The 26,524-nt window shown below is 67.7% G+C and overlaps 3 protein-coding genes across 10 annotated transcripts; 1 reads left to right on the forward strand and 2 right to left on the reverse strand.

Moving 5' to 3' along the window:
* The first annotated feature begins 71 nt into the window (after window positions 1–71).
* LOC130856787 (uncharacterized) lies at window positions 72–5,112 on the forward strand. Its single transcript, XM_057741628.1, has 4 exons — window positions 72–284; window positions 1,820–2,189; window positions 3,497–3,653; window positions 4,980–5,112. Exons 1-4 carry the CDS (start codon window positions 126–128, stop codon window positions 5,110–5,112), a joined length of 819 nt encoding a protein of 272 aa, XP_057597611.1. The 5' UTR covers window positions 72–125.
* TRABD (TraB domain containing) lies at window positions 4,278–13,285 on the reverse strand. Of its 8 annotated transcripts, XM_057742216.1 has the most exons (11): window positions 13,224–13,279; window positions 12,494–12,642; window positions 8,281–8,349; window positions 8,060–8,138; window positions 7,579–7,745; window positions 7,251–7,391; window positions 6,598–6,708; window positions 6,366–6,505; window positions 5,917–6,089; window positions 5,723–5,834; window positions 4,278–5,603 (listed from the first exon to the last, which is right to left on the reverse strand). In XM_057742216.1, exons 3-11 carry the CDS (start codon window positions 8,311–8,313, stop codon window positions 5,426–5,428), a joined length of 1,134 nt encoding a protein of 377 aa, XP_057598199.1. In that variant the 5' UTR covers window positions 8,314–8,349; window positions 12,494–12,642; window positions 13,224–13,279; the 3' UTR covers window positions 4,278–5,425. The 8 variants fall into 8 exon arrangements, with proteins under 8 accessions (XP_057598199.1, XP_057598198.1, XP_057598200.1 ...); XM_057742215.1 differs by lacking the exon at window positions 12,494–12,642 and having other exon boundaries at window positions 13,224–13,285; XM_057742217.1 differs by lacking the exons at window positions 12,494–12,642; window positions 13,224–13,279 and adding an exon at window positions 11,235–12,485.
* A 2,729-nt stretch (window positions 13,286–16,014) lies between these two features.
* PANX2 (pannexin 2) lies at window positions 16,015–25,288 on the reverse strand. The gene is made up of 3 exons (XM_057742030.1): window positions 25,063–25,288; window positions 17,627–19,057; window positions 16,015–17,272 (listed from the first exon to the last, which is right to left on the reverse strand). Exons 1-3 carry the CDS (start codon window positions 25,286–25,288, stop codon window positions 16,929–16,931), a joined length of 2,001 nt encoding a protein of 666 aa, XP_057598013.1. The 3' UTR covers window positions 16,015–16,928.
* Window positions 25,289–26,524: the final 1,236 nt, after the last annotated feature.

Here is a 26,524-nt window from a genome sequence, read left to right on the forward strand (position 1 = left end):
CCGCGCCAGGTCCCGCCCCCGGGATAGCGAGGGCCCGGCCCGGCCCGGCCCCGGCCCCGGTCCCGGTCCCGGTCCCGGTCCCGGGAGGAGGGCTGGAGCGCGCGGCGGTGACCCGGCCGTGCGGAATGACTGCCCTGCGCCACAAAGGCAGGTCCCTGGAGGTCCGCCCTGGGAGGCACCGGCCAGTCCAGGCTGAGTACCCCGGGCCGGTGGCCGTGCCGAGGGACGTCCACAGGGGACCTCCGGGGAGCCCCCCCCTCCCCCCCCGCCGCGGTGAAGCCAAGGTCAGCCCCGGCCCCGCGCCTTGCTGAGGTCTGGCCCTGGATTGCCCTTGGCCCACTGTGCACGGGACGGGAGGGAAAGAGCAGAGTGTGTCCAGATCCGGCCAAAAGTGGGGGGACAGCTGTGGGCCAGGAAGGGCCACAGGGCGAAGCCAAAGCCGGGGGCCTGCCAGCCCGGGCGGCGCCTCCCTCGTGCAGGGCCTTTGGCCCTGCTCTTCACCTTCTGGGAGCAGGGTTCCTCACGTGCGGGCTGGATCCCAGGCCCACCTCTCCCGGCTGCCCTCTGTCACCCTGTGTTTTCCTTTGCAGTTCTCTCTGAAATGAGCTCATTCCCTACTTCCCTGTTTCTTGTATGTCTTTCTCATCACCCACGCTCTGGAAGGGCAGGAGACTTGACGACGTGGGCACCAGGTTCCCCAGAACAGCACCTGGCCCAGAGAAACCCCCCATAGACGCCCAGGAGGCTAGGATGGGCACAGGGTGGGGAGGGCCAAGCCTGTCCTTGAAGGGTCCGCCCGCAAGTGAGGACTTGGGCTCAGCGCTGCAGAGTGACTCAGGGGTTCAGTTCAGAAGAGCCTTGTGGAGCCCCCAGGTGACCCCGCTGGTGCCTGCGTGTCGAGGGTGGTCCTTGGAGGGGTTCTCAAGCCCCCGCCCACCTGGGCCCCCGGACAAACTCATGAGCTCCCCCCTGGCTGGGGCAGCTCTCTTCCTGCCGCCCTGATTCCACACCTAACTTCAGGGAGCCGCGTCGGAACGTCCTCCTCGGGCCACCGTGTGGCTCCCCAGACCTCGTGGGGACCCGCTCTGCCCCTGCCGGCTCTGTGACCTCGGGGAAGCCCTCCACCCCCTCCAGCTCCGGGTTCTCTTCTCTGAGATGAACAGTGACACCACCTTCTGTGTGGGGTGGGGGTGGGGGGCCCCAGGGACGACGGGGACAACGCGGTGAGGGCCTGGTAGGTGCTCGGCAGCCCGGAGCCCCCTGCTGCAGCCTGACGGCTTCCCTTCCACCTGGGCCCCCCCGGGGTCTTCCCCACCCGGCCTGCTGGCAGAGTCCCCCATCCCCAGCCTTCTTCCTAACTGCTTGGGAGACCTGGCCTGAGCCTCCCCTCTTCCCTGGGCCCAGGCCCTCCTGACCTATCTCCTGGCCCCCTCACCTCACTGTCCTACCCATACCCTGGAATCTGGTGGGACTGGGTTTTTGAGGGCCTGTGGGTGCCAGGATCTGTGCCCTGCTACTGCCCTCCCTGAGCTCACAGCAGAGAGGACATCCGGTGGGTTCCAGTGGTTCCAGCAGGTCAGTGCGGGAGAAGCAGTGGCCCTCCCAGCCTTGGCAACCTTGCCTCTGCCTCCCTGTTGGGCTGCACGTCCTCCTGGACCTCCCTAGGCCCATGCTGTCCAGGCAGGTGCCTCTGGCAGTGCGGGGTCCATGTGGCCCTGATGTGTGGGAGCTGAGCTTGGCCCCTTCCTGGCCCTCCCTGCGAAGAAAACTCAGCCGATAGACAGGCTGAGCACTGAATGAGGCTATGTCTTCCCAGCAGCGTCGGCCTAGGCCTTATGGGCGACGTGCGGGTGTGCAGCCCGCTGGGGCACAGGGCCGGCCCATGGTCCTCCAGCTCACACCTGGGTTGTGCCCTGCGTGCTCTGGCCTTGGCATGTGGAGACCGGTCTGGCCGCTGTCACTGTACCACCAGCTGGTGCTGCGGGATCGCGGCTGCAGCTGGCGCGGTTGCGGGCTGTTGGCTTGGGGCACCCAGCCATCAGGGCTGCAGTCCGCCATGCGGAAGCCGAGGCCCTCCTGGTTGGTGGTGCCGCCGCAGCCTTGGAACAAGTCCCCTGTGAGGTGCGGGTGGCCCTGCAGCCTCTCCGCGGCACCCACGTCATGGATCCTGGCCATCTGGGACCCCCAGGGTAGGTGCTCTGGGGGCAACATCCTTTCCCAGAGAGCAGAGGCTGGCAGAAGTAGGCTGAGAAGCTGGGGTCTCTGGGGTCACAACCTTCCCCCCAGCCCCTGTCGTGGAACGTATGTCAGCAAGGCAGGATGCTTGTGGGCAGGGAGGTGGCAGGAGAGCCCTCCCAGACGCTCACCCATGGCCCGAGTGCAGGTCGCGGTTGAGCCAGTAAAACCGGTCTTCCTCGTCCACAGGGGAGTTGGCATAGCAGGCCTCAGCGAGTGGCTGTCCATGCCCCGCGGGTCCACCATCAGCTCGGTGCGCAGGCCAGGCTGGCAGGTCAGGCCCAAGATGTGCCCCAGCCAGTAGCCACCTGCGAGAGTGCGGCACCCGGGCTCAGGCCTGCTGCTTCCGGCCACCCCTGCCTTGTGTTCTCAGACAGGCCCTGGGGCCCTGGCTGCATGGCCCTCCTACCTCCCCAGTCTCTGAAGCTTTCTTTGCACTCCTGCTGGCACCTCTCAAAATCCAGCGGCCTCTCCCTGCTGCCGTCTCGACTCTGAATCACTGTCCAACCACTGTCTAAGCACTTGTCACAGAGAACCTGGGGGCAGGGCAGGGACGTCGGCGCCTCGGGTGCTGGCCATGCCTGGGCGGATCTGCGGGGCCTGCCCCTCTCCAGTACAGAGGGTAGGAAAGTCCGCTCTCCCCTAAGCAAGTTTTATATATTTGAAAAATGAAACCTTGTTCTTTTCCTGCTTGTCAATGTAATACAAACTTGCACTGGAATCCATTAAAATTCTCAGAAACAGAGTGAAGATTCAACGTAGCTCCCCAGGCCTCAGGCCCCTGGCTTCAACTTGCTGGATGTTATTTTGTACTTAACTTGTACCCTGGGTGTCTTTGTTCGTTCCCTTGGAGGTAGAGGTTTAGGCTTCTCATCCCCTTTCCTGGCTGTAGACAACGCTCAGAGAACATCTCTGTCCCGGATGCAGGTGTCTGAGGATGGCCTCTGGGGGCAGGATGCCTGGCCCTGCCCTTCTCTCCCAACCTCCAAAGGTAACGTCTCTTGTTTTTGCCAAAGTGACACACGAACTGTCTCTACAGCCCCGAGTGGGACAGGCTGCTCTCCCGCGAGGGGCACTGGCTCCCTCTGGCTGGCGTACACACCACAGGGGCCCTCTGGTTCTCCACCCAGAGCTAAGAGCAGGCCCTCCGTAGGGGGGATGTGGGCCAGGACGGGTGGGAGCTCTCCAGGTGACTGGACCCAGGGCCCGAGAAGGACCCGTGGACAATCTGGCAGGTGACCCATAACCCTGGTCCTGGCAGACGGGCAGCCACGGTGCCCTCAGCTCAGGCCGCGCCTGCCTCAGGCCCCTTCCCACGTGCCGGCCCCCAGCCTCTGCCAGGCCCTCGCGTCCTCCTGCTGCCCCGACACCACCTCTCCCTGTGGCTCCAGCGTGGCGCTCGCTGGCTGCCCTGCGAGGTCTGCCTTAGCTTCTCCGCCTCCCTCCCCCGGCCCAGCCGGCCCTCCTAACATGGGACTGGAGGGGACCTGGTCCTCGTCTGCCCCTCTCCCAGGCCGTTCAGGGTGGGTACCCATGGGAGTCCTCACGGGGAGAGGGCTGTAGGGTGCAGACCTGGCCAGACCTTGGGGTTCTAGCAGCACCACCTGGACTGTGGAGAGAAGACCCCGGACAGGGGGAGGCTGAGTAGCCCCCGGCCCACCTTGGACCTGCCAGCCACTCCTACTGGCCTTTGACGATGCACCTCAGAGCTGGCCCAGGGCAGAGGAACACAGAAGAGCTGTGAGAAGCAGCACGGGGCGGGCAGACGCTGTGCGAAGGGCCCACCCGGCCACCCCGCCGGCCTCCTGCTGTGCCCCGGGACAGCCCTGTGCTGTCGCCTTTCTGCGCAAATCGGAGCCACGGGCCCCCACCGAGCTTTGCTCTGGCTGCTGGGCTCGCCCCACCGCCTCCCTGCGGCATGCCAGGGCGGGGAGCCCCAGGGCATGGACCCGAGGGCGAGGGCAGGGGTCGCCAGCATCCCGATGCCGTTCCCCACCCTCCCTGTCACTTGGGTCCCCTTCCCACACATTTCACAAAACAGCTTCCAAAATTAGATTTTATTTCAGTTTCTAAGGGACGTGTACACACGTGTGTGAATGACAAGGACACGGCCCAGCCCGAGGCTCCCTGGCCCAGCTTGTGGCCGTGGGTTTCACCTGATTTAGACACTGAATCAACACAAACACAAATAAACGTGGCCCTGGGCCCCAGACGGGATGCACAGATGCTACACAGAAGACAGGTGACCAGGAGACTACGTGGACGGGTGACCAGGGGCAAGTGCTGTGTGGGGCAGCTTGACCTCAGGCCCGGCCGCCCCCAAGGTAGTTCCTGTGCAGGCTGGCGGGCCCCGGTGGACACTGGCCGTCCATCCACGGAGGGCCGGGGTAACCCCCAGGTCCTTCCACCACTGCACAGGAAGCAGGTTCAACTGCCCACTGCCCAGGCAGGCTCACCCCCGAGAGGGCGGCGCCTTGGGCCCACCCCCCGGCTGGAGGTAGAGCCAGGGGGCACCTGGACAGGCAGCGCCTGCAGGCCGGCCTGGCTGCCCACGGCCAAGGCTGACCCCTGCCACGTGCTCATCCTCCTGGGACCAAGACTCCAAGAGAAAGATGTTCTCTTTGTCCCAACCAAATTTAAGGCTCGTATTTCCTGACATTTGCTTCAGTTTGTTTTAAGTTAAAATTACCTGAGTAAAAACGTCTCAGACATCTTTAAAAGCCAAAACCACACAACCTCTGCAGGCAGCGCTGCTGCTGGCGCCCACCCGGGGCCGCCCCCAAGGAGCCCGCGAGGGGCCGCACGGCCACGCTGCCCTCCCCGGGCGCTGGCCGGAACCCCGCAGGACGCCCTGCCCCTGAAGAGAAGGCACAGTGAGGCAGGGGCCGGCGGCTGCAGCCCACCGTGCCTCGGCCCCTCCCCTGCCCGCTCGTCCTGGGAACGTCCTCACGCCTGCAGGGAGGGGCCCCCCGTAGGGAAGGGGCTGCTGGGAAGCCCGAGCTCAGACAATGAAATAATTCTTTATTTGGGCGGGGTGCGGGAGGGCAGGCGAGGCTGGGCCGGGACCCCCACGGGGGGTGGCACCCAGGAGCTCCTCGGGGGGCCGGCCCCCACGCCCCTCGGCTCTGACACGGGAGCAGCCCAGCCCGGACGGACCCCCAGACAGCCGCGGTGGTTCCCTCTGTCCTTCCTACTTGTGAGGCCAGGCCCCGGAGGCCCTCTGCAGGCAGTGCTGGGCGGCGGGCAGGGACAGGACCAGGCTGGTGGCGCGGCGCCCCATCCAGTACAGGCCGTAACCCAGCAGGCCCAAGAAGGCGGCCTTCACGGCCAGGCGGGACACTCTGCCGGAGATGGACGGCGGGGGGACGCTGGGGGAGGGAAGGCGGGCTGGGCTCGAGCTCGTCCCCGGCTCGGGGACGCACGCGCCCCCGGCCCCCAGCCCAGCTCTGTGCGCGGGGGGCGCGAGGGGCGGGCGGGCGGCACTCACGTCATGATCTCCTGGATGTTGAGGTCCGTGGTCCAGTTCTTCTCGATGCCGGGGACGTGGCCCATGCCCACCACACCCACCACCACGGAGGGGACGCACTTCCTGGGCTCAGCTGGGGGGAGCAACAGGTCAGCCCCGCCTGCCCGACCGGCCCCGGCAGGTCCCCAGCGACCCCCCCAGCGGCCCGGCCTCACCATCAGAGGCGCGCGGCAGCTCCAGGCGCCGGGCCGCCTGCCTCAGCATGTAGGTCAGGTAGACGTCGCGCTCAGACACGATGGTGCGGTGCAGGTCGGGGAACTCGCCGACCATCTCGGCCATCATCTGCTCCAGCAGGTCCTTCTGCTTGCAGCGCTCCACGTCATCCTTGCTGGGGGAGGAGCGCGCTGCCAGCCCGGGGTGGGGGTGGGGGGGGGCGGCCGGCCCGCGGTGGGGGCGGCGGACCCGGGCGGGGACCTCGCACCTCCCGTCTGAGATCCCGGCGGAAGGAAGGGGTGGGGAGGCCCTGCGTGGGGAGTGAGGAGCGCGCCGCGAGCCGCGGGGCGGGGCGGGCCGGGCCGGACCAGGCCACGTGTGGGCGGGGCACTCTGTGGGCCCCCTCGGGCCACGGGCTACCGTTCCCAGGCCAGGAGGCCGAGGGCCCTACCTGATCGGGTCCGACAGGAAACACAGACCCCAGGCCAGCTTGACCTTCTGCCAGAAGGAGAGGGCGGCGATGGCCCTCTTGAAGGTGACGGGGATGGGCCGGTCACCCAGGTGGAACTTGCAGAAAGGCACCTTGCTGGCCTGCGCAGGGGCTGGGTGTTGGCGGGGGAGCCCGGGCCCCGGGGCAGCTCCCGAGCACCGCCCCCTCCACCCCCCGCCGGGCCCGCGCGCACCTCTTTGAAGGCCTCCCTGAACTCGCCGCCAGGGGCCATGCCCAGCTGCTCGGTGATGTGGGCCGACACCTTCAGTAGCAGCATCTGCATCAGTCCCGACATGACCCCGTTCTGCGGGGCGGGGGGGCCGGTCAGCCGGACGCGCGGCCGAGCACGTGGCGCCTGCGGCCACGTCTGGGGGCCCGCCCCGCGCGCCGGGCTGGAGCGGGGCCACGCAGACGCCCGGCAGGTGGGCATCGCACCCACGCTGCACGGCCAGGGGCCGCTGCTGACCACCCGCCGGAGCAGGCCCGCCTCGGGCCACGGTCTCGGACCAGCTGCCTGGCCTCTGCCCCACGGATGCCCCCCTTCCCCTCTCGCCCAGACCCCCAACTCCTCTGTCCACAGCCCCTTGGGGCGCCTGTCAGTGTGAGGGGACCTGGGTCCTGTGTCCAGGGCTCTGTGAGAGACACAGTGGGGGTCACAGCTCTGGGCCACATGTCACACGGCGGCCCCCCCCCCCCCCCGCGCCCAGTGACCTCCCGGCACACCCGGGGCCCTGACCAGCTCCTGCCTCGGGGCTGGGGTATCAGCCACCTCTCCTCCCTGCCCCTAGGACCGGGGTGAAGGGCCCCGGACCAGAGCGCCCCTGGGGGGCTCGGGTGTACGCGCACCTGCCTGACGGCCTGCTGCAGCTTCTCCAGGCTGATCTCCTTGGCCTCACGCAGTAGCGTGGGCTCGTCCATCTTCAGCATGGACACGCGGTACTGGCAGAGCTCCACCACCACCACGTCGGGCTGCACCTCCCGGATGGTCTGCGATGCACACACCGGCTCACCACAGCCCTGCGGGCAGAGCCACGCCGGGCCCGGAGGCCCACCCCTGGGGGCGAACCCCCCACGCTCCGCGGCGGAGGCGCCGCGCTCGGCACTGGAAGCAAGCAGGGAGGGGAGGGCCGGGCCGGCTGCCGTGTCCTGCGGTAGCGGCGCCCGCGGGCCTCACCTTCACCACGTCCTTCCTGCTGTCGTCGCTGAAGTGGGCCGTGCCCACCACGTACACCCGGCTCCCGTCCTCGGCCACCAGCTCGGTCACCGTGCGCGGCAGGTCGGGCCGCTCTCGCCGCCTCTTCAGCTTCATCTCCAGGAGCAGGTTGAAAGCGTCCACGTCGGCTGCAGGGACGGCAAGGCCCGGCTTGGGGATGTCCGTCCGCACGGGGGTCTCTCCCAGCCTCGAGCCACGGGTCCTCGCTCACCACGACGTGCGGCCAGGCGTCCGCCCAGACCCCCGCGCAGGGCCCATGGGCTCCGGGGAGGCTCTGAGGCACCCGGCCTCCCAGCCTGAGGAGGGGGCTCCCGCCGCAGCCCCACACGCGCTCAAGAGCCCCCGGGGCCAGGTGGGCCAGGCCCCCTGGTTCACCCCAGGCCGGGAGGTCCCCCAGCCCCAGCCCCTCCCGCCGGGCATGGTGACCCCGGGGAGCACGCACACAGGTCCTGGGGTTCTCCGGGGAGTGCTCTGGGCACCACCTCCGCACCCCCTGAGGTCACGACGGGCTCCGCGTCAGCCTGCAGAGGGAAGGGGAGCGCTGCAGCGGGGGTGCGCGCCTCCCCGGGGCCTCGCGGGACCCGTCCGCCACGTGCCCGCAGAGCCCCTCCCCGGGGGGCCCGCCGCCCACGGCGCCGCCCCGCCCGCACCCGGGCCCCTGACCTCGCCGGGCGGCGGCTCCTGCCGCCCCTCCATGGCTGGGCGGCGGCTCCCGGCAGCGACGTGCGAGGCCTGAGGAAACACAGGTACCCGTCGGCGCCCGGAGCCCGGCCGGGCACGGCGGGCAGCGCGCGGTGGGGCTCCGGCCGGGGGGCAGGACACGGGGGGCGCCGGGCAGCGAGCCCGCCGTCGCCCCAGCGCAGGACGTGCCGCCCGGCCGCCCGCTCGGCCCGCGGAGGGCAGCCTCCGGGCGGCTGGCCAGACCTGGATGCTTCCCTTTTGACTTTGGAACAAGACACAATTTATAAACGTCCCTAGACAGACAAAACCGAGTGGCAGAAGGGAGTCTGCGCACGGAGCGCGCGCGGAAGGCGGAGCCGCAGGTGGTGACAGCACGTGTCACCCGCGGCATCGGCACAGGAGTCCGCGCAGGCACAGGTGTGGCGGGTCGCTGAGACCCGAGACGTCTTCTGGTTTAAGAAAAGAGGCACAAACTTGAAGAAGCTGAGCGAGAAACAGCCCCCGAGGTTGTGCGGGAGCCTCCTGTGCTGTTCCTCCCGGCGGGAGGTTGGGGGTGGGGGCCCCAAAGGCCGCTCCCACCAGAGGAAACCACCGCTGGGCCCCAGGGATGGGGGTGGGAGGGGTCGGGGGGCCGGGACGTGGTGTCCTGGACACCGGCGCTCCCCCACCAGACAGGAGCAGCGTCCGCCACGTGGACGTCACGCCAACCTCCCAAGATGCCACTGGAACTCAAACCAGAGTGTGCCAGGGCCTCCGGTCCCAGCTCTGAGTTAGAGCCTGGCACCCACGGGCGGAGCCCACTGGAGAATCCGATGGGCGAATGGAGGCTGTCTCGTGAGGAGCGACTCTAAGCTGCCTTCAGCTGTGGCACCGTGTTGTGGGTTAACCTGTGTCTGTCACACGTGGACGGGTGGGAGGCCCCACGCAGGCAGCGGGACATGCCTGGGGTGCCGTCAGTTTCACTGCTGCACTTTCGCAACTTTCACAACAAAGAGGAAAAACAAATAATAAAATAAACACGACGCAAGGCCAAGTTCCTTCCTCCCTGTGCCCTGTGACTTGGAGCCCAGCCCTAACCCGGGCTCCATTTCCAGCCCGCTCGCAGCTCCGGCTTCCTCGCCTGCGGGCGGGAGGACAGGCTCAGGCAGGCAGCTCAGCGCAGGGGCAGCCCATCCTGAGGACGGCTGCGCCCTCTGGAAGAAATGAGGTCGGGGGAAGGGCCCAGAAAAGAAACTGGCTCAGGACCAAAGGAAGCAATTGGGTCCTGGGGAGGCCCGCCAGCCGAGAAGGGTGGCAGGCAGAGCCGTGGCCCTCTGCAGGGGGCAGGGGAGCCGGCCTGGGATCTGATCCTGGCCTGGCCCCCCGGCGTCCCACCATCAGGGAAGCAGCACCGGCACCGGTGGTGCCCGGTCCCCACGGGCAGTGGCTCACCTGGCCTCACCACCCCCAGGGCCGCCTCCTTCCCCCTTCACAGACGAAGGCGCTCCACTGATGCAAGGCCCACACCGAAACAGAAACAGGAAGCCACGTCGGCCACTGAGCTAGGGCCGCCGCCTCAGGTTCCCGAGCCGGCCCAGGAGAGCAGCCCCATCGATCCACTTCACACCAGGCTGCCAAAGTACTAGAGAAACTTCACAGGAAGCGTCCTGCGCTGTCTTGGGAAGTCTGTGTGACAGCGGGCAAGGGGGAGCCAACGCGGTCTCAGCCTCCCTCCCACGGGGGCGGGGTCACAGGTCTGGGTTAGCCCCGCCCTCACCCTCCCTGCACTCGGCCTGGCCAGACTCACTCTGTCCCCAGGGAGCAGAGGAGCCTGAGCCCTGAGATGGCTGGGACCCAGGTCCCCTTGGGCTCCCTGGGGTGGGCGCCTGGACTGGGAGGGGTCAGGCAGGAAGGCCACTGAGGCCCCCTCAGGGCCAAGAGCCCGTGATTCTCTGATGTCGCCACACGTACACACTCCCCAATACCCTGGTTTCCCGCAACCCCCGCCACGGCCCCTGGTGATGCCCTGGAAGAATGTGCCAGTAGGTCCAGTGGGTCACCCATCCCTCCGCCCCGAGCCCCGCTCACCACGATGCATTTTCCAACATTTACCGGTGGGACCCAAGCCTCTCTAAACATTTACGGGAGGGGAGCAAAGGGCCCAACCCCACAGAACCCTGGGCCCGGCCTCCATCTCCCCACACCCACAGGCTGTGTGTCTGGCCACAAAATCTCTGGACGACGGGTCCTGGCAGCTCCTCACACCACCGCACACTGCAGCGACCAGCAGGCTGCAGGCTAACACCCTTGTGGGAGATGGACGTGCCCCCTCCCCAGGCAGCACGGCCCCAGGGAGCGCGGCCCCAGGCTTCCGCCCGGCAACCTGGCCATGCCGTGGCCAACAATGCTGAGACCCTGCGGATCCAGGTATACCCCCCCCCCGCCCCAGTCACTGCTGAGCTTGACTGTCCACGGGGCACGGCCTGGCGACGCTTGAGGCTCACTGGCGGGAGAGGCCTCCTGGACCCGGCCATCGGAGGCCAGTCCTCTGGCAAACGGGCCAGCTGGGCTGCCAGCTGCCAGCAACCATGCTGTGGGGGACGGCCACAGGGCTGGCCAGATCTCAGGCTGCCACTTGGCGTGGCGCAGCGTTACGCAAGCCGCTCCAACCCGCCAGGACCCTTAGCTCCTGCCTCCAGGGCCGAGGTGGTTAGAGCAGCTGCCCAGCCGTCCCACGAGTGGCACAGGGCACGCAGCACTGAGACGTCGCCTCGGCTTCCCTCTGCTGGGGCACGGACAGGACCAGCCACCTGGTTTCCAGAGACCCGTCTGCAGAGAGGGACAGCACCCTTATCTGGCCCCACACGTCACACGCTTCCAGGAAAACAAACTCCAAATCCGAGGGAATCCCCAGCCCCTACGAGCAACTACACTGTCAGGTTCACCAGAGAACACACCTGCTCACGGGGCCGGGAGAGCCCCACTGCATCAGGGACCCCGAGGAGCGTGTCGCGGTGCTCTAGCTGGATGAGGCGTCAGCATAGGAGACAGTGTGGGGGGGTGGCCCTCCCCTCGCAGGGCAGACCCGAGGGCAGCAGGCTGCAGGCTGCGTGGCAAGCCACAGGCCCCCGCCTGCCCAGCCCTGGCCGCTGTCTCCGCTCCAGGTACCACTGCCACGGACTGGACTGTGTGCCTCCTCTAATTCCAATTTTGAAGCCCAAACCCCTATGGGGTGACATTAGGAGGCGGGGATTTGGGGAGATGATTAGGGTTGGGTGAGGTCAGGAGGCTGAGCCCCAGAAAAGAGACTCAGAGAGCTGCCCTGTGAGAGCACAGCAAAAAGGCAGCTGTCTGGAGGCCAGGAAGAAAGACCCTCGCCAGCCACCAAATCAGCCAGCACCTTCCTCTTGAATTTTCCATCTCCAGAGCTGTGAGAAAACTGTTGTTTAAGCGTCAGTGGTGTTTTGCCATGATCGCAGACCAGACTGAGACAGCCATTCTCTCTTGCTCACCCCTCTAAAAACTAGGAAACCAGAAACTGCCTCCCAGACCCCAGCCTGGCTTCCGGCCGCTGGCCAAGAGCTGAGCGGCACTGGATATAGTTCCTAGAAAAACCATCTCCCAACCAGCCTACTAGGCCTGCTCAGAAAGCCAAGAGTTCCAAACTGGACGGACTAGCGGGCTGGAGGAAGAAACGACTAACTGGGAGGCAGCCGGCTGTGGCCCAAAGCCCTGACCCCCCCACATCCGCACTTCAGAAACCTGGGCACCTTGGCCAGCAGAGACCCGCCCCCATGGGTCTGGCAGGTGTTGCAAAGGTCAGGATGGGGGTAGGGGGCACGTTCCAACTCACACCTGAGCTGGAGGCCGAGCACAGGTGGCCAACCCCCTTGGAACCTGGACTTTGCCCAATGCTGGGTCCCCACACCGACCTCCACTGCAGGGCACTGTGCAGGGGCCTGCCCGCCCACCAGGCGGGGCCTCTCCTGGCAGTTTTGCCCAGCAGCCTCAGACACCGCAGCATCACCACCATCCTGCAAGGCTGACCAGTGGCCCCAAGGTCAGGGCTCCCTCCCAGGCACACAACAAGGGGGGCAAGAACGGCAGAAGGGAGAGGCCAGGAGAGCGGAGTCTGCACAGAGGAACGGAGAGCCAGCGGCCTGTACGTCTTCCTCTCCAGGGGACCCCGAAAGCCAGGACTCCAGGAGGACTCCACCTGGAAACCACCCGTCTCCTGACGAGGCTGCCCCGACGCCCGAAGTCGGCCGAGGACTGCTGCGCGAGCTCCCCCTCGTTCTCGGTGTGCCTTGGCTTCCTTTCTCGGGATGATTTTCACAAAGACGCAAACGTGAACTTGGTGGCGCTCTGTGGCACGTTAAGTTACGTCTCAGTAAAGCTCTTCGCAGAAGCCAGGCAAGCAGGGACCTACGAGGTCTCGGAGGTGTGGTCTCTTGTGCCCACGTGGCAGCCCTGCTCGCTCGGCTTGAAGGGCAGAGGCCTCGGGCACGCGGAAGGGCTCGGGGTCTCCGGCGAGAGCCTGCCGCCGCCGCCGCCCAGCGAGGAGGCGACCCTGCGCCTCACGCCCGGCCCCGGCCCCCGACCCCCGGCCCCGGCCCCGACCCCCGGCCTCGCCCCCGACCCCGACCCCGACCCCCGGCCCCGGCCTCGCCCCCGACCCCGGCCTCGCCCCCGACCCCGGCCCCGGCCCCGGCCCCCGGCGCGCGCCACCCGAGCCCTGCATCTCTCGCGACCCTCGCCGTCGACCTCGACCCCGCGCGCGAGCCTCGGGGGTCGGGGCTGATCCTTCCGGCCCGAGACCCCACGTTGGGGGCTGGCTGGGCCCGGCCCAGAGCGGGGCGGCTCCCGACCCGGACCGCGGGCGGACCCCGACCCGCCGGCGCCCCCGCGCACCGCCCCCCGCCCCAGGCCCGTGCCGCGCGGCGTACCAAGGCGGGGCGGCGCTCCTCAGCCGGCCTCCATGCGGCTCGTCGCCCCACCGGACGGGGCGGGACCGGGCGGCGGGGCGGGGCGGCCGGACGGGCCGGGGCCGGGGAGGGGGCCGGGCGACGCCTGGCATGCCGGGAAGCGTAGTTCCGCGCGCCGTCGGCCCGCGCTCGCAGCGTGCCTGGCCCGGGCTCGCGGACTGCAGTTCCCAGAGGGCCACGCGCGAGCGGCCGCGGACTTCACTTCCCAGGAGGCCCCGCGCGAGAAGCCCCGCCCCGCCCCCAGCGCCGGGATCCGAGAACTCTCGCGGCGGCTCCGGACGCAGGTTCGCGTCCCAGGCCTGCCACCTGACTGGGGCGACGTTGCGAAGCCCCGCAAAATGCTCCGGCCGGGCGGCTGGGGCCCGGGGGGCGCGGCCGGCCTGGCTGGGCCTGCGGGGCCGCCCCCGCCGTCCGAGCTGGGCCCCGGCCTCCCCGCAGGGCCCGGGAGGGGCGCCGGGCCGCGCGCACCCGCCCGCCTCTGTGCGGCCCCCTGTGGCCCCCGCCGCCGGCCGTCCGCGCAGGGGAGCGGGAGCCCGCGCGCCGCTGTCCACTCCAGGCCCCGGCCCGCGGCCTCGAGCCCGCCCGGCTGAGATGCCCACGCTGGGCGGGTGTGACGGAGCAAGGGCTGGGCTCCAGTCCGGGCTGTCTGGGCTGGGGTCCCAGCTCCTGCGGGAGCCCCTCCTCTGGGGAGAGGGACGGCACCCCCACCTGCCCTGCCCAGGGCTGGAGCGGAGGAGCGGGGAGATGGGTGTGGAGGCTGTGTCAGGGGCACGCCGGCGCCCGCGGTGCGCCCTCTGGCCCCTCCAGGCAAGGTGGCATCCCTGGCACCTGCCGGAAGAGGTCAGCTTCTGTGGGACACTGACTCCTTTCTGTTCCCCAGCAAATCGGGGCCAGGGGTCAGTTCACACACCAAGGAATTGGCCTCTGGAGGAGACTGGGTCTGAAGTGTCCTGCCAGGCCTTGGCTCAGGGGACAGGGCTGGGCAGAGCAGTCCCGCCAAAGACACAGACCGGGGGCCTTGGTGGCTGGTGTGCCCAGCGCCGCCTGGACCCGTGTGTACTTGGAACTTCCGTGGCCCGGAGGGACTCCGCACACGGCAGGCAGCGCGCCCCCACAGGCTCTAGGACTGTCTCCATGGTGAGCAGAGGCCCCACGTGTGCATGGGGCGGGCGGGGAGGCTGGGCTGCACTCCAGCCCCACTCAGGGACTGGGGGGGGTGCATGGCAAGCGCTGCTGCCTGGGGTCAGTGCCACTTGGATTCCTGGGTGGGTACAGCCCCCCCACCCCCCCACCACAGGGTCACCTTGGCTCCGGTGCCCGGCTCACCATCACCACAGAGTGGGGTGCCATGTGGGACTAAGGGAGGTGACGCCGAGGAGATCAGGTCAGCCTGCCCAGGGTCCCTTCTCCAGACGTGAGGGAATGATGAGTGCCAGTCTGAGGGGCAGGGGGCCACGGAACCTGGAACGCTGGGCTGGGGAGAGCGGCCTGACTCAGGGGAGGGTGAGCGCTTTCTGGGGACGGGGGGCATGAGTCCTGCCCCCTGGGGCCGTGCTAACCCTGGAGAGACCGCCCCTTCCAGAGTCAGCCAATTCCTAGAGACAGCAAACGGTTTCACAAGCACACCAGCCATCCACAGCCCCAGACAACCCCTCCTCCGCGGGGTACTCCACGTCCCTGGGGCCACTCTCCACCCGCCCCACTTGCCCGGGGCCAGGCACCGAAGACTGGGGGCAGCCCCTCCGCCCCGGGCCCCCCGAGATGATTCACGCTAGCCGGCCTGGGCCCGCTCACCTGCTGTGCATCCCTCCCCACAGAAACCCGGGTCAAGGCTGCTCCCCCCCACCCCAGCCCCGTCCCCTCTCCCTGCCTCCTGACCGGCCCTGGGCCCCTCCTCTTGGGAGCTGTGACAAACCGTCTTCCAGTGGCAGTCGTCCCCTGATCTCTTGGCCTCACCACACCCCAGTGATGGTGCAAACCCACACGGAAAGCCCAGGTTGGGATGCAGCCCCTGCAGGTCAGGTCCCCAGTCCTGGGAAGCCCAGCCCACCCAGCTCCGGGCTGCTCCAGGGCGGGGCCTGCGGAGAGGCGTCGAGGACGCCGCAGGCCGGTCAGGCCCCCACACGGCGCAGCAGGCGTTCCCGCTCTGACCTCGGCCGAGCCCCCTCGCACCCCACTTGCTCTAGCCTCCAGGCGTTCCTGGCCCAGCCACTTGCCTCCCGGGAACCTCTCTTCAGACCCTGAGGGTGTCCTGCTGTGACCTGTGGGCTGTGTGGCTCCCTGGTGCACACACGGGACCGGCCTCAGTCCCATCGGCATCCTGGGCCTGGTGAGGAAAGCCCCCCGGCCCAAGATCCCAGGGACGGGAACCCCTCCAGACCACATCAAGGGCACCTTTCCCAGGAAGCCCTCCTGAGTCCCGCCAGCTCTTGCTGTTCCCCCAGGTGTCCCTGGCAGCCCCTGCCCTCAAGCATCTGATGGGGGCCCACCCCACCGCGTCTGTGTGAATCGCCCTGTGACAAGGAGGCCACGCCGTGTCGGCCACGCCGTGTCAGCCACGTGACAGCTGTGTACGCGCGTTCAGCGGGGGATGCAGCCCGGTCGCCGGGCGACCTGGAGGGCAGCGGGGCGCCTCCCACGGCCTGCCGCCCCCAGCACCCCACCCCGTGCAGGCCGTGTGGAGGCCCCGGACACAGGAGGCCTCCGCCACAGCACAGGCCGCCGGCAGGATGGACCACTCAGGACGCAGGGGTATCAGAATAATCTTTATTGATATGCTCGGTGCTACCTTGTGAATACTGTCACGTTGTCGCCGTGGCTGAGGTAATAGGGACAGCCCTGCCCAGTGCCGGCCCTGGGCTCCCACGGAAGCGTCGTGGACCCTCGGCCGGGGCGGGGGGAGGGGGCTGGTGGCCTGGAGGGGACGTGGTTATTGCGTTGGATTCCTGCCCTCGCTGGCACGCTGGTGCCCACGCCCAGCCTCACCCCGTGCCCACTCACGCTCACACTCGCACGCTTGCCCGCTCACGCGCACACTCACTGGCACGCTGGCGCCCTCGCTCTCTTGCCCGCACGCTCGCACACGCACGCACACGACATCCTTTGTTTTAAATGCATCTGAGGCCTCCTGATGATAAATATACTCGCTAGTTGCAGTAATCATAGTAAAATAAAGTACAGGTTTGTCGGGATAAGAGGAGAAAGTGCATGTTGACCTTTGACTGGAGGGTGGACCTGGGCCCCTCCCACGGAGGGCTCCCGGCCCCTGCAGGGGGCAGCCCCGAGGTGCCCCCACTCCCAGCCCCCTCCTGAGTTGTCCTGACACCGCCCAGCCCCTCACAGGCCAGCATCCCAGGCCTAAGACAAAACCAACTAAAAAAATAAATTCATCTCACAGCTGAGTGCCTGATGCAGGGGAGGGGGGCCGCTCTGGGCCTTTCTGGCCACTGGCTCTACTGGGGTCACGGCCAGCCCCTGGCCCAGCCAGCGCCCCGACGATGCCATCTGGGGGGCCGGGTGGGAGAGGTGCTGAGCCCCGCGGCATGCGGACAGGAGGCTGGGGGTGCGGGCAGTGCTGGGCGAAGCAGAGGCCGCGTCCACGGGGGCTGGGGCGGCGGCGCACCGCGGTCACGCAGAGGGGCCTGCGATGCCCGGCAGCCCCGCCCCCTAGAACTCCACAGTACTCACTACTGTCCTCGGCTCCTCGAAGGTGGCGATGAGGATCTGCTGGGGGGGAGGGATGGTGATGAGGCTGCCCACGTCCGGGGGGGCTCGGGGCGCCCCGTCCTCCTCCTCCCGCGCCTCGTACAGGGTGCTGATGTGCAGCAACGGGTGGGTGGCGTTGCGGCTCAGGATGGCGAGGGGCTCAGGCTTGCCCAGGCTGGCTGGCGACAGTGGAGCCGTCGCGGGGGCGGCGGGGGGCGAGCAGACGTGAAACGGGCCCCCCGAGGGCAGCGCGGCCAGGGCCGGCTCTGCTGGGTACAGGATCTCCTTCTCGGGGAGCGGCGCGTCTGCAAACAGCCCGGAGCACAGAGCCTCTGCAGAGCCCTCTTCCCACCTGCTGCCGCCCCTCCTCCCGCCGGGCTGCTGGGGCTCCGGAGCCCCCGCACACAGCGCCGGCCTGGGTGGACTCTGGCCGCCCCAGGAGCAGCGGCGCCCATTTCCAGAACCTTCTCCAGCGTATGAGCAATCCTACCGTGTGTCCCCGCCAGCGCTTCCTCCCGCCTGCTTCACAGGGCCCTGGAGCAGGGGTCCCCGCTGCGGTCCCCCCCCAGCAGCTGGCTGCCCGGCCCGTCCCCTGCTTCCCCCTGGCTGGCTCAATCCTTAACCCCTCTCGCGCCCCCCCCAGCCCTGCCCGTCCATACCTGCGGTGGGAGCCGCGGTGAGGCCCAGCCCGCACTCCTCCGCCTGGGACAGGAAGCCCCCTTCCTGGCTCCGGGAGGCCGGCAGGGCGGCAGGCATGGCCTCGGCCTTGGCCTTCTTGGTGCCCAGGACGTAGGGGTGCACGTCCAGGGAGAAGTGGCGCGCGTGCTTCTTGTCGGGGGCGGGCCCCGCATCGCCGCCGCCGCCCTTGTAGTGGAGCGCAGCGCGCGCGCCCGCGTCCAGCAGCGGCGCGATCAGCGTGTCGGTGGCCGTCTTGCGGCGCACGGGCTTGGGCTTCTCGGCCTTGCTGTTCTCCACGCGCATGATGGCCAGCGGCTCCTTGAAGGGCTGGGGCAGCGGGTTGCCGCTGGGGATCCACTTCATCTTCTTGCGGGGCCGCTTGACCACCGGCGGCTCGGCCGCGCCCTCGGCCTCGGCGGGGTTGGCGCTGGGGTCCACGGTCTGCACGCCGGCGTCGCGCACGGTGGGCGTGGCGTCGTGGTTGGACTGCGCCAGCGCCGCCAGCAGCTGCCGCACCACGTTGTCGTACATGAGGTCGCTCTCGTTGGTGATGAAGTCCAGCCGGTTGAGCGACTTGATGTGGTCGCGGTTCTCGTTGCAGAACATGGCCAGGATGTTGATGTCGCAGAACTGGGAGCGGCGCCACTGCCGGCGCGTCTTGATGCCCACCTTGTGCAGCTTGTCGAAGATGAAGTTGCTCTTGCGGAAGATGAAGAGGTGGACGAGGTTGACGAGGATGATGAGGTTCATGGAGCACAGCAGCACGATGTCCACGCCGGCCACGATGCGCTGCAGCTGCACGGACGGCAGCTTGCAGGTGACGCGCACCGCCGGGCCGCCGCCCGGGGCCGCGCCCAGCGCGCAGGTGAACTCGTTCTGCTTCTGGGTGGCGTAGTAGGTGCACAGGTAGGCGATGGGCGCCACGCTGAGCAGCAGGATGAGCAGGTGCCGCGCCAGGTAGAGCTTGGCCAGGAAGTTGCTGCGGCCGCGGCGCTCCAGGTACTTCTCGAACAGGTTCTGCTCGGGGCTCTTCTCCTTCTCCGCGTTCTCGATGATCTCCCGCCGCTCGCGCTCCGTGATGCCGGGCCCCTTGGACTGGATCTGCTTCTCGATCTTGGGCGCGCGGCCCTCGGCCGCCCGGTGGTAGCAGTTGTCGATCTCCTGCAGCAGGAAGTTGAGCTCAGAGGTGAGGCGCGTGGATGCCAGGAACTCCCAGCCCAGCGCGGGCACGTACATGATGGCCGCGAAGGCCAGCAGCGAGTAGGGCAGCAGCTTGTGCTCAAACAGCGATGGCCACAGGCTGGCGTCCACGCCGGGCAGCGCGTCCCGCAGCTCCGTCCAGCAGTAGCCGCGGGCGTACAGCGCCTGGTCGCGGGTGAAGTTGTGCGGCGTGTAGCAGTAAATGGGCTCCTCTGGGGGCAGAGAGGAGAGGGGGCTGGGGGCGTGCCGGGCGGGGCCGGGGCGACAGGGGAGGGGGCTGGAGCCGGGGGCGTCGCGCCCCTCCCGGTCTGCTCCGCCCTGAGTCCCTTGCCCCACATCTGAGCGGTGTGGGGTCTCCCCTCGGCAACCCCCACCCCCCACATCCTGCAGTCGGCTGTGGCGCAGACAGAGGTGGCATGGGGGTGGAGGGTGAGCCATGCCCACCCAGCCCTGGGGGACCAACCTGCACTTGGAACCTCAGGCCCCCCTCCAAGTGCCATAACGTCCCCATGTGCACACAGGGACGAGTCCCAGAGAGCGTGGCACAGGCCACTCAGCTGGGGCCCCTCTCCCAGTGGCACAGCTGGACCAGCCCCTGGCCTGGCACTGCCCCAGGCTCCATCTCGAGGAGGACAGGTCCTGCCTGGCCAGGGCGGTCACGGTGGCACAACTACAGAAAAACAAAAGTGGCCCTGCCTGCCCCTGAGAGTTGAGGGGTGTCCCCCGGAGACCCACTGTCCTATGGACGGGCAGGCCTGCGGTCCCTGGACATGGGGTGGGCAGGGGCAGCCGCCCTGGGGATGCAACAGGAAGAATCCACCACCCAGACCACAGGGTCATGCAGGAAAAACAGGTGTCACTGAACGGTTTCCTCCCCAGATGAGGACGGGCAGAAACCAACAGCAGAAGAACATGCGAGGCGCTGGCCCCATGCTGCCCCCCCCCCCCCCCCCACAACTGGGTCTCCCGTTTGAACGCTTCCCAGAGAGGAGAGCTTGGCCAGCTCAGAGCCATCCTCAGGGCAGGGCGTTCACGGCCCCCCAAGGCCGGGCCACTCTGCTGTCAGGCCAAGCTCCAGCCCTTGTCACCACAGACCGGGGACACGTGCTCCTGCAAGCGGCAGAGACCAGGGCCCGCAGCCCAGAGGGCATCATCCCACTGACAGGAGGTCATCACCCCCACCCTGACCACAGCCACCACATGTGCCAGCCTGGCCCAGCCTGGACCCTCCCTCTCACCCCAAAGCACGGCGCCCAGGGCGGGTCCACCTCATCTCCCTCTGCTCCAGCTTAAGCCCCTCACCCCACGAGACTTGAGACCAGGAAGCAGCGGGGACCAACGCACCTGTCTGTCTGTCTGTGCAGGCCCTACCCTGTCCCAAGGCCTGCTCCATGTTAAGCCCAGCCTTTGACGCTGGGAGAGGCAGATGGTCACTGCTGGTGCCTTGCAGGGGCCGAGGGGGCCAGCTACACATCGAGGCACAGAAACCCCACAAGTGCCTCCGGCCCCAGCACGCAGAGGTCACCTGGCCTCCTATACACACAGAGCCCCAGGTCACTGCCACCACTGTGACAGCCCCGCACCATCCTGAAGGTTGAGGGGGCTCGGGGTGGGCCTCAGGATTGCCAGGACGGGGCCCAACGGCCATGGTGGAGGGCCTCACGCTCCACACAGCAGGCGCTGGGGAGTCATGGAGGGCTTGGGAGCAGGGGTGACGGGCAGGTGAGCTTTGCTTGGCTGTGGTGGTGAGGCCAGGGGCTCCACGAGATAGCTGTGCATGGGTACATGAGGGATGGGTACTTGGCCGAGGATGGGGCTGGGTCAGGAAACGCTGGTACCCACAGCCCAAGGTCCCTGATGAGGACACAGATTTGGGGGCCTCGTGGTGAGCTGGGCTCAAAGAACACGGAAAAGGCACAGGAGCCTCCTCGTGGTTGATAAGATAGCATTTTATTCACTCGCTCTTGTCTTCACGGCCAACTCCAGGCCAGGGAACGGCAGATGCCCTTCCCTGGGGGGAAAGGACAGCGGGGACAGGTCCCTGGGACCCCCAGGCCCTTGGTCCAGGCCCCAGCAGGACCACAGGGGAAGTGGGAGAGTGCCCCAGCTCTGCAGGCACAGAGGAGCCGGGCCTCCCGTGAACGGAAGCAGGGCCTCCATGGGCCCCCACGTCCTCTCACGTCTACCACCACCCCCGACTGCCGGGAGGGGAGGAGGGATGGGCCCTGGCTCAGGAGAGGCCCAGTGCCAGGCCCCTTGGGCTCTACACCGGGGTCTCTAGCCTTCCCTGCCCTGCCTGCTCCTGCAAGGCGAATGGCGCCCCGACAGCCCAGCAGACACGCATACAGCCCAGCAGACACCGCGTGTGGCGCGCAGGTGCCTCAGGACGCATGTGTGTGCAGGGACCCTGGCATGGAAGAGCCGCAGGGGCCTGGGCACTGGGCCGGATTCTGGGTGGGGGCAGAACCACTGAGCCACAGGGCCTGGGCTCCAGGTGCTCAAACACAGTGCTGCCAGCACCGGTGTCCAACAGGCACCCACAGACCCAGCCAGCTCGCCGGGACACCTTTCCCGAGGGCGGCACCGTGTGGACCCCGGACCCAAGTGCCCGGCTGTGCCCTGACAGGATGCCAGGCCAGCAGCCCCGGTGCTCCCAGAGACCCCGTCATGGAGCACACAGGCCCGACCGCGGCGCCGCGGAGGGCGCGGGCAAGAGCCGCAGCCAGCGGCTGGGAGCCCGCCTCAGGGAAGAAGCCGTGTGCGCGCTTCCGCACTCGTCGCGGTTCCAGGGCTGCTCCCAGTCCCCAGGCCAAGTCCAGCCCTCCTCAGTGTCCTCTCCCAGCCCCTAGTGCCCCAGTACCCTTGGAGACCCTCCCCAACTGGGGCTGGAAGAGGCACACCTGTCACCGGCACTTTGAAGGTGTCGAGGGTCGATTCCCCACAGCCGCGATACAGTAGAGCAGGTCACACAAATGCTTCTCTTCCTCAGCGCACATGAAACAACGCGTGTGCTGTACTGTAGTCTATGTCTACCTGCTGTGTGTGTCTAAAAACCAATCCACAAACCTTACGTAAAAGTACTTTATTGCTAAAAATGCTCCCCATCAGCTGAGCCTTCAGTGAGCTGTAATCTTTTTGCAATAGTAACATCAAAGATCGCTGCTCACAGATCACCAGGACAAATGTATTAATAATGGAAAAGTTTGAAATACTGTGAGAATTACCAAAATGTGGCACAGAGACACAAACTGAACAAATGCTGTTGGAAAAATGGCACCAGGAGGCCTGCTCAACGCAGGGTAGTCACAGACCTTCAAGTTGTGAGAAACGCAGTGTCTGCAAAGCACAGTAACACCAGGTCTGCCCATGTTTGGCTATTTTAGGAAAAAGCAGCTGTTGGTCCTCTCTGCCCAGGGCCCACATAATGTCTGGAGAACCGGTAACCCTTCAACTCCCCCTCCCCACCCTCTCTCTTGGCCATGCGCCTGGATGACCCTCCGTCTACCCCTGAGCGGGTCTGCACGGTCCGGGGGCCTGGGAAGCCATGGGAGTCTCCGCACCACCTGCCACCCTCCAGCCTGGGGACGCGCACAGGCGCTGGTGTTCAGGGAGGTCCTGCCTGGCCGACTCCTCACGGGTCGGACGGCCAGCATCGCTTGCCCAAGTGTCACCAACAGGCAGACACGTCGGAGCCCCGCCCCAGTGCTGCGGCCCCAAGTGATGAGCTGGGCACCAGGTAGGCTGGTGGGAGTGGGTGCCTGGTACCCTCGAGCCGGGCCGGCTCCGGTGGGTGGGACGTGGACCCTTCCAGCAGCGGCAGGACACACCCACACCCCTGGGCTCGGACCCTGAAGACAGAGGGTGACCCGGTGCCCAGGCGGCGGGGCGGGTGTGCTCTTGTCTGGGCACAGGGACGCAGCTTGCCGGTCCTCCAGCACCCCTTGAGGGTCAGAGCTTCTGACCTCGCTCCCTCTTGAGCAGTCCCCTGCAAGGCTGCCCCCGGAAGTCCACCGTGTGGACGTGTGGTTCCCACCTGCAAGGCCCCCTACTACCCTCAGGTCTGGAGAAGGGACCTGGGGATGCTTCTGAGCTCTGTGAGGCGCACAGCTGCCACCGCCCTGAACTGCGGGGCAGCAAGGGGGGGGGGGCCGCAGCCACTGAGCAGCGGGGGAGCTAGCGGAGCTGCGGCCACGCCCCCATTTGCTCTGTGACCGGAACAGGGTTTCTGTGGGGCAGACCTGGGCCCCGAGCACCACACATACTCCACCGGTGGGTTTTGGGTCCTGGGGCACTGGGAGCAGGCCTGGCACCCGCCTGCCCTGGCGTAGAAGGCCTGCCTTGCCCTCGCGGGAGGCACCGAGCCCCTCCCAGCCAGTAGCAGGCCCGCGTGGGCGCACGCGTGTCCCCAGACAAATGCAGGTGGGCGTGAAGGGGCAGGCGGCATAGGGAGGCCAAGGGTCCCTCCAGGAGCAGGGATGAAGGGCACACTTGGGGAGACCCAGCAGCCCAGCCTGGCTGGACGCAGAGGGGTGCTGAGGCCACACACGGGGTGAGCTGGTTCACAGCGGAATATCGGGGGGGGGCCTGTCCCAGGAGGTCGCCTGAGGGTGAGTCCTGAGCCTGTCTCACTGTGCGCGTCTGGAGTGGGTAGGACTGCTCCCCCAAAAAATGTTCTACTCCCAAGCCCTGGTACCTGTGCACGTGACCTTGTCTGGAAAGAGTCTTTGCGGATGTGATCAAGTTGAAGTCAGTCACACTGGGTGAGGGTGGGCCCCGATCCAGTGACTGGTGTCCTCATAAGTGGAGGGAAATTTGGACACAGACACCGAGGAGGAGGTGTGACAACGGAGCCAGAGATCAGGTGATGTGGCCACAGTGAAGCCAAGGAAGGGCCAGGACTGCAGCGCCTCCAGAGCTGGAGCGAGGAGGACCCCCCTCTCCGCGGCCTCTGCAGCATAGCCTGCCCACTCCTGGATTTTGGACTTTGGGCCTCCACACTTGAGAGAATAAAGTCCTGCTGCTTGGAGTCGCACGTTTGTCCTAACCTGTCACAGCTGCCCCAGCAAACACCTGTGCACAGCCTGATTTCCTCCCAGGAGTGTCTGAGCGCATGGGCAGCGGTGTGCCCCTGCCTGGGAGTGGGACCAAGCAGCCTGGACAATGTCCACCCTCAGGTCACAGGCACCCCTAACAGGGGAGTCCTTTGTGCAGAGACGTCTGTTCACGTCCCTCAGGGGAGAGGCGCTCGGCTCTGCTCTCTCCCAGGGGCCCTCTCTGCCATGGGCTGCTGGGCTGCTAAGGGACATCTGGGCCCTGAGACCCCTTGCCAGCCAGACCCTGGGTGGGGGGCCATTTCCTGTCTCCAGCCGCCCACCCACCTGCCCCTCTTGGACTCTCGGGGAGGGTGGTGGCCCTGGGAGCCCACGCCTCCTCCTCCTTCCTGCCTCACCTGGGGTCACCTCTCCTTTGGAGGCCCTCAGGTGCCCCCATGACGCACTGAATCCAATCAGGGCCCTGAGGACCACATCTGTTGACAGGAGGCTTCAACCTCTCATCATGTCCACGCTGTCGTGGTCACTGCCCTCGTCCAGGTCCCTCTTCTACCCGCATCAGCCTCACAGGCGCCGGGCCTCCTGCTGAGGCCAGGAGGGACCACTGCCCACCACTGCCTGCTGCCCTGGCAGGCCCTGCCCGGCCTGGGGGGCTTCTGCCCAAGACCTGCCCAGGCTCCCAGCGCCGGGAGCCAGAGCCTCCCCCGCAGCCAGCCAGACTCTGCCCACTTCTCAGGGTCTTCAACCCACGTCTGGCCCCGGAAGCCTGTCCAGTGGCCATGCTTTGGTGGTCACTGTCCTTATCACCTGTAACGTCCTTTCCTGGTCTCCACCTGGCCACTCCTCCTTCCCTCAGACCCTGCCCACTGCCCCTCCTGCTCTCCCCTCTTCCAGCCAGACCCCAAGTCTCCTTGATGCCTGGGACGGCCGGGTCTACCGGGTGTGAGCCCGCGCAAGGTAAAATCAACACATGGGAGGAGAGGGGTCGGGGAGGCAGCCCCTGCGGCCGGAGACACATGCAAGGGCGGGGAGTGTTGAGGGTCTGCGGGGAGACCCGGGGGCATCGCCCACACTGCGGGCCCCAGTGGGGAGGCCCTCGGCGGCTGGGGCGGCGCGGGTGGCCCGAGAGGGCCCGCGCCCCTCCCGCCGCGCGCCTGCGGCCTCACCTGCGAAGTTCTTGGTGAAGACCAGGGTGACCAGCAGGATGGGGACGAGCACGGTGCCGATGGTGACCACGCGGTCGAACGGCAGCTCCAGCTTGAGCTGCAGCAGCAGCGCGGCCAGCGCGCCCGCCTTGTCGTCCTGCGCGCCGGGCAGGATGAGCTCGCGCAGCTTCTCGCCGGCCAGCAGCGCCGTCGCCATGTCCGCGGACGGCTCCAGGAGGTGGTGCATGGGGGGCGCGGGGCCCGCGGCGGGGGCGGGGGGCGCAGGGGCCGCCGCCCCCGCCTCGGCTGCAGCCCCGGCGCGGCCCCGGCGCGTCCTTCGGGCGGGGGCGGCGGCGGCGGCGGGACCCCCGCCCCGAGCGGCGGGCGGCGGCTGCGGTCCCGCCGCGGGGCGGGGGCTGTTTACCTGCGGCGCCTCGCGGCGTGGCTCCGCCCCCCCCGCCCCCCGCACGCAGATGCGGCGCCGGCGATGACTTGGCAAAAAATATTTAAATTATATAAAATGAATGAACAATAACCGGCCCCTCCTCTTCCTCAGGGTGGGCAGGAGGGAGAGGCCGGGTGGGGGGCTCCGCTCGCCCGGGGCGCGGGGGCGGCGGCGCGTGGTGGAGATGCGGGAGGACCTGCCGCGTCCCGGGCCCCCGTCTTCCAGCCCCGGGTCCGGGAGCCGCCCCGCGGAGAGGGGTTCCTCGTCCGCCTCCTGCACCCCCTCTCCGCTCCCTGCCGAGGCCTGGCCGCCACCGTAGGCGCTGAGGCCCCCACCCACCCGGGGTGCTGCGGACATAACGGGGGACTGGAACCCCACCCCTCTCCACGCGGGGCAGCCGGCGGGCGGACGCTGCGGGGTGTCTCCTCCCGGCCCCTCCACTGCAGCCGTCGCCCCTAGTCCCCCCATCACCTCCACGCGGTCCCCTGGCCTCTCCAGCCCCGCACCTCCTCCCCATCACCCCATCCGTTTCAAAGGCAGGACGAGCTCCGGGGTCCCTGCCACCTTCCTGACCTTTACCCCCTCCACTCCGACCCCACCCCCCGCACCACCCTCAGGCTGCGCATGCTGCGAGGTTAGAGCTCAGCCGCCACCTTCACGCAGACTGCCTGCACGACTGGCTGTCTCACCGTGTATTCTTTCAAGGCAGGTCCCCATCCCACTGTAACAGGATATACACGTGCGCTTCCTACAACACTGAGCACAGTTGGAGTTTCAACTTTATTCAATAATTCATCCAACTATGTCTTGAGCACCCATATTTGCAGGCCTTTGGTCACTGCTGTGAGCTAATCCCCCATCCCCCGCCAGAGGGGCTCAGAGAGAGGGGATGTCCCCTGCAAGCCTGCACTGCCCACCTGCCCGCCCCAGTTTCCGTGGTGGATCGTAGCGGGTTAGCCGGGCACAGAGAAGCACTGCGGGTCTCCATGTGCTCTCAGAGTTGGCGAGCGGCCGTGGCAGAGTTGCCGCTGGAGAACA

Source organism: Hippopotamus amphibius, chromosome 7 (assembly GCF_030028045.1).
Source record: "Hippopotamus amphibius kiboko isolate mHipAmp2 chromosome 7, mHipAmp2.hap2, whole genome shotgun sequence".
Classification (NCBI taxonomy): domain Eukaryota; kingdom Metazoa; phylum Chordata; class Mammalia; order Artiodactyla; family Hippopotamidae; genus Hippopotamus; species Hippopotamus amphibius.